The 6,387-nt window shown below is 40.8% G+C and overlaps 1 protein-coding gene across 1 annotated transcript; it reads right to left on the bottom strand.

The window, feature by feature from the left end:
- Positions 1–333: 333 nt before the first annotated feature.
- On the bottom strand, positions 334–3,237 carry LOC148020853 (myelin-associated oligodendrocyte basic protein). The gene is made up of 6 exons (XM_087698643.1): positions 2,141–3,237; positions 1,597–1,699; positions 1,395–1,450; positions 1,126–1,290; positions 936–1,049; positions 334–839 (listed from the first exon to the last, which is right to left on the bottom strand). The coding sequence occupies exons 1-6, from the start codon at positions 2,852–2,854 to the stop codon at positions 747–749; spliced, it is 1,245 nt and encodes a 414-aa protein (XP_087554769.1). The 5' UTR covers positions 2,855–3,237; the 3' UTR covers positions 334–746.
- Between the last annotated feature and the right edge of the window lie 3,150 nt (positions 3,238–6,387).

Here is a 6,387-nt window from a genome sequence, read left to right as displayed (position 1 = left end):
AAGAATGCAGCGACACAACTATCAACATGGGAACATAAAAACAGAGTTCAACAAACTGGATCTCATGCTGCTTCAGCATTGATATCAAACTTCACATCTTTTGGTTTAGATATTGAGAGTACTTGTAAACTATTAGTTAATGAAGTAATGTATTTCAGTGAAAAAGTCTCAACAAATAATGGTAAGAAATAATCAAGTCAGTATATATAGGTTACTTGACAAGTTCCAACTCCCACGTACACTCTTCAATGAAATGGCAGTTCATTACTCATTACTAGCTCCAAGGCTCTATACCTACTCCCCTGAAGAAGTATGAATGATGAACTCCATACAAAATAGAAGCAAAACATTCTTGCCAAAAACCACAATCTACAGAATAAAAGGTTACAATCAGTGTCTATGCATGCACACTGACAAAACCACACAGCAGGACAGGAAAAATGCTCAGCTTTTGTAATTTAAGCAAGCTGAGTGTTACCTCTCGATACTAAAAAATTGATAGTCTCAAAAGAGACGATTTCTACAAAGTTCCTGAAGGTCTTTAGCTGAAGATAATTCAGATCATAAACACTTCCAAGGAACACATAACATTATCTTTTATGTGGCAAATCTCTGGCATATACTATACAACCAGCTGACTCAAACAGACATTCTCACTCAAATTACAATCCAGGTTAAGTTAACCAAAAATAGACCTTCTGTACAGTGCCGCATAGAGCATTCACACCCCACATGATTGGAAGGGATTACAGAGAACGCAATAAAGGATAATCCCGTAGAAGCTCGCGTTCTGAAAGCGCATCATTTTCATCTTGAGGTGTCCAAAGCACTTCAACGGCCTGGAAAAGATGTGAGGAATATGACCATCAAACACCAGGGTCATCAAAAGGTCAAAATTGTGATGATAACTCATGTGGTGCAAAGGACATGCATACCAGAATTTGATCTTTTGGAATGGATCCAATTTTTCTCAAAGCCTCTTTTAAATCTGAGTTGCCATTGATAATAGGCAGCTTGAACTCACCTTCTGCAGCTACCAGTAGTGTCACCTGGAGAATGAAAGTGCTAGGTAAACAGATGTCCAAATTAAAAACACGTGAGAAAACACAGTGAGAAAACACTTACCACAATATACTCATTGTTAAAACCTGAGGACTTGGGTTTGACAGCCCCTCGCCTAAAAAAACTGTTCACATTAACCACTGTCTCTTCATCAAACTTGGCTCTCTCCTCCAAGGAGAGTTCATTGAATAGTTTCTCTCCAGCTTCAGAATCTCTCTTAACATCTGACTGAAAAGAAAAGACATAAGAGAAGGTGTGAGAAAGTGCAAAGATGGAGTTCAAAAACTAAGATTAAAGTAGATAATGTGAATGACTCTGATATTGTGGCATACCGAGGAGTAGGCCGAAATACAGTAATCAGGGTGCCTCAACAAAGACAGTACAGTTTCTGCTTCAACATAAGCCAACATTTCAAGCATTAGACAAAACCACCAAATAAGTGACATGGTCATGAACAATGCATTGAACCTGACTGAATCAAAGTTCACAAAGATATTGACGAAACAGAAAAACCAAGCCAACAATTCTGACAACCTGTCAAAAGCTGATGAAGACCACTCGGAGTGGATGTGTCTGCACGTTCAGCAATTTGATCCAGATCCCACTGCAAAGAGCGGGCCATTCCCAGCAAACCCACCTGCAATAAGAGGCAATTGGTAAGGCACTAAAGAGGTTCGGTGCCAGATGGAATTGGAATAACAGAATGAAACACCAAAGCCATCAATCACTAAAACAAGTTAACCAAATGCCATCAGAGATACAATGGAATGTATCAATACCAGGCAGAAAAGACCTAAACAAAGAAATGGATTCAGTTCTTTCAGCTAGAAACTAGAACAAAGTAAAAGATACTTCACTTGACCAACTACGAGAGAACAAAGGACTGAAATGCATCAGTACCAGACAGAAACACCATAACCAAAACAAAAAAGAATTCAATTCGTCCAGCTAGAATAAAGCAAAATGTGCTTCACTTGGCCAACTGCAAGTGACTGACAAGCATGCCCAGAAGGAAATTTGCAGATTATTTGCAGGTTGGCTGTGGCCATATTCAAACGTGAATGGAGTGTGCTCTTACCTGAAGCTTCAGAACACTAGTTTTGCGAGTCGAAGCAAACAGATTGGACTCGGTCCGATCCGTTAGAAAGCCAGAGAGGAAGAAGAAGGCCAAGAAACCAAGCATGAGCACCAAGAAGCTACCACCACCGCCAATTCCCAGACTGTAAGCAGGCCCCACATAGATGCTTGGCCCGAATCCACCTCCAAAAAAGGGAGAAGGAGCAGCATATGGCATACTATACGAGAAACCGGATCGAGGGGCCGAGTACGTGCGACCTGCAGAGCCAGACGATCGCCCCGAGGAGAAGGACCTGCCGCCCATCATCCCTCCTGACGCCGCCCACGCATCAGGGGCTCGAGTCAGAAGCAAGCCTACGATGAGGGCCAACACTGCTGGCTTCTGGAGGACCTTCATTGCTTCACTGACACATACAACTGCAGCCTTCGAGGCCTTCTGGACGAAACTGGCCAGTGACTTATCCCTGGGTAGCAGCTCTTTTGACGCTTCCTGTTCTTCCATGAGGGAGAAGATTTGCAGGGGTGCAAACCGAGCTTTACCGGTGCCACTAGCTCGGAGGGATGAGGGTTTCCTGAACAGGTGGATGGGAGTGGCGGACGGAAGAGGGTCCCATTGAAGCTTGAAAGCTCTGTTTAAATGTAATCCCGGGGGAAACATGGGAGGCCGGAAGAGGGCACCATACTGGGAGGCACATGCAGCTATGGAGGAGGACATACTGACTGTCAGAACCAGAGTAGCCCAGCTAGGGCCAGAATCAAAAGCGTGCAAATGCAGAGGACTGCTATAACTCCTGCTTCAATTGAGTTAGAGAGGGCTGTAAGCTCCTATCCAGATTTGGGTCTGGGAACAGATTGAGAGAGAGAGGGAGTGAGAGGACTAACGGGATGATAATATCCAAAATATTGACGTGGGTTTGCGCATTCAGGAGGTGGGCTCGAGCCGATTTCTCACGTTTCGATTGATTTCGAATATGGGTCCGCGGGGCTTCGTGCCTGTCTCTCTTTACCCCAGATATGGCGATGGTGCGCGGGGCGATGGCAGCCACAAATTTCAGTCCTATCGAAAGTTTAAAGATCTTCGGTGATGGGTCTCTTGTATGTCGGTACTCACAGTCAACAGACGAGTAGGCATGGCTCACAAGTTATAAGGGCCTCTCGTAAAAACTTTACCTAGATGGCTCACGACCAAATGTTGACAGGCTGTTGGTTGGAAGAGAAATTTCGCTAAAAGTATATACGTATTACCCACCATTGCTACCCCCTTGCCAAAATGTCAAAATAAAGGAAAATATCTATGCAAGGCAACATACAGCCCGAGGAAGACAGAACTGCCAAGTGTAAGATCTACTAGCGCTGATCTTTAGTTACCTTGATGTATTTCCACTAATCTGTTCTTGCCTAATATTTTGAATAACAAAACCTTTGAAATGCATGTTTAAAATGACTCGCGAGCTTCATCTTCGAAAGTCGGTTAGAGGACGAATGGGGGACCTTTTTTAAGGTTTAGCGGCCAAATGCTTACATGTGCTTACCACAAATACGCAAAGGTTTTCATATGAGACACTGTTCTTACGGTATTTTTTTTAAAAAACCTGGGTTTTCATGAAAATCGAAAACTACCCCATGTGGCCTTGGAGGTTTTCTAGTTTCTATGAAAACCTCTCAAAAACCACCCCTAAGAAACCCTTTGCCACATGCGCACATAAGCATTATGCTTGTAAAGTTCATTAACCTTGATGTGTCGCATTGCTCTACCTAAGAGTAAAGTAAACTAGGTGTTATGCATGTAGGTTATGAACATTGTATGAGCGGCATTACACAAATGGACTACAATTTGCACCCTATGCCACACTTCACCCTAAGCTCTATTACGTAAAGTGTTCCTACAACAACTATAAAGTTTTTGTGTGCATTATCCATGAATCTTCTCTTAGGATGGGTTCACACCGAGGGGGATGGAAACAAACAGGGAAGGGATGTCATTCAATGTGTGTACCTTCATTTGAATGCAAGAAGGTGGTTTTCTTCCAGACATAACACAACTTCTATCAACCTCACACCTCGGGAAGAAAATGATCGATGGAAAATGTTCCACTTTACACATGGTAAAATTTGATTCAACAAAACTATGCCTAGACTTTTTGATTGGTTGCTTCTAAAGAATACAAAACATATTTCCATGCACTTTTTCCCACTTGCATGAACATCCATGGTAGATCTCCTCGAAATTGCTAAAACTTTTACCACCTTAGTGTGAACCAGACCTCAATTTGTAAGTTCAAACCTTTTTTTTTCATTTGAAGAAGAAGCTTGAGAGATCACAACACAAAGTTACTGATATGTGGTATAAATATCTATAAGGCCGAGAGAAAAAACCTCCTAATGAGGGAAAAAGTAGCCCGATGGTCCTAAGTGTGCTCACACATATCGCTACCAAAATATGGCACCAAATCTCCCCTAGGACTGATATATTGATATTAATCGCATTCATGAACTACTAAAAATAGAAACTATTGAAAATAACAATCAACAAAAGTAGCAATTACTAGAGTTGAAAGTGTGAGGGAAGGTGCTAAAGATATTAGGAGCTATTGGAAGCATCATTTTCACAAGTTGTCATTAATAACAATTGCTATAAATAGTAATGTTTGAAAATAGTAAGTGACAATCATTAGCTAGAAATACCAAGAAGAGACTAAGGTGGAGCCTAGAAAAATATCAAAGTAATGAGGCTTCAAAATCTCTTTAATTTGTATTTCTATTCACTTTCCACTCTCAAGATTAGTCTACTATATTTTAGAGTCATTTGTTAAACACTACAACACATAGAGAATAGTTATTGTAGAATGTGAGAGACGAGCTCACTCTTGTGCTATTTGTTATATCTCTTGGAGTCATCAACATGTATATTTTAATGCACAAACAACCCACAAGTCATGAAGATCCATAGTGTAAGTTTGCTTGTTATGCTTTTCAGCATACCCACCTAGATTCTACTCGTTGTAGAGTTATACATGGTGCTAGAAAATAGTGTGTATATCAACTTTACTTGGATTCTTACAACAAGATTCAAGATGCCTTCTATGCTCACACCATCATTTGTAAACACCCTCTACTTATTCATGCCTAGTCTTGTGTAAACATCCATCTTGCTTCTTGGTATCTTTTCTTCTTTTTCCGACAAGTTCAAGGCTCTGTTTAACACATCTAGTTGGAGTGCTTTGTCAATCTACCATTGGCCACTTTTGTTCTCTAGCATGATCACTCTGATGTACTTGTCAAGGTCATAGATTGTGAAGAACTTTGTACGCTTATCATAGTCCACCTCCCCTTTGAACTTTTCCATATATTTATTCAACTCACATATGTTCACTAGCTCCTTCGCTTTTGGGTATTTGGCTACTACTTTTATAAGTTTGTGAATCTCATAGTATTTGGCTACTACTTCTATAAGTTTGTGAATCTCCCCTTTGAACTTTTCCATATATTTATTCAACTCACATATGTTCACTAGCTCCTTCGCTTTTGGGTATTTGGCTACTACTTCTATAAGTTTGTGAATCTCATAGTATCACAAGTAGTGATACCACCTAATTTCCAGCTTCAAGTCATACTTGACTTGGTCTTCTTCTATAAATGGTGAAATTGGGGCTTTTTGATTCTCTTTTGCACTACTTTCTCTCCTTCTCTTGCCATTTCAAAGAACCTAATACAACACATGAAAGTGAAATGTCGAGGAAAAGAAACTCTTTCATAAATACAACAACTTTAGCTCATACACAAAAATTTAGAGCCTCGATTGTATTTTCATTTACGAGGCCTAGATCGAGCCTATCATAGCTAGTTGCAAGTGAACAAGGTGAAGATGTTATCAAGAGTTCTAATGCATGTGATGACATACTCACCTATATTGATGGACATATTGCTAGCTAGTTCCAGAATGGTTGGCCTCTTGTAAAAGGGTTTCATGCTAGGGGATAGATCCAATTGGGTGCGATTGATTTGGTTGATGCAAGTACCTAAATTGGTTGGGGCTTTGGTTTTGACTTTAGCTTATGTGTTTTTGGTGTTGCTAGCAGAATGAGCTTTGTCTTAGGGCAAAGATGCTTTGCTACCATGGGGGGAGACAAAGCGATGGGAAAGCTTAGGTGGTGCCTCGTGTTTCTTCTCACAACTCACAACATTGCTCGTTAGTTCTTGCTAAAGCATTGTACTTGGGTCAATGATTTGCATGTTCGATAAGCACTC

The sequence above is a fragment of the Lygodium microphyllum genome, chromosome 18 (assembly GCF_053477565.2).
Source record: "Lygodium microphyllum isolate KBCC chromosome 18, Lygodium_microphyllum_v1.1.10, whole genome shotgun sequence".
NCBI classification, from domain to species: Eukaryota; Viridiplantae; Streptophyta; class Polypodiopsida; order Schizaeales; family Lygodiaceae; genus Lygodium; species Lygodium microphyllum.
The sequence above is the reverse complement of the archived record's forward strand: the minus strand, read 5'-3'. Positions and strand labels throughout refer to the sequence as shown.

Coding starts and splice junctions, on each gene's coding strand:
- LOC148020853 (XM_087698643.1), bottom strand. CDS start 2,854: ATGTCCTCCTCCATAGCTGCATGTGCCTCCCAGTATGGTGCCCTCTTC. Junction 1,700..2,140: donor CTAGTGTTCTGAAGCTTCAG/GTAAGAGCACAC, acceptor CTCTTATTGCAG/GTGGGTTTGCTGGGAATGGC. Junction 1,291..1,394: donor GTATTTCGGCCTACTCCTCG/GTATGCCACAAT, acceptor TTTTCTTTTCAG/TCAGATGTTAAGAGAGATTC.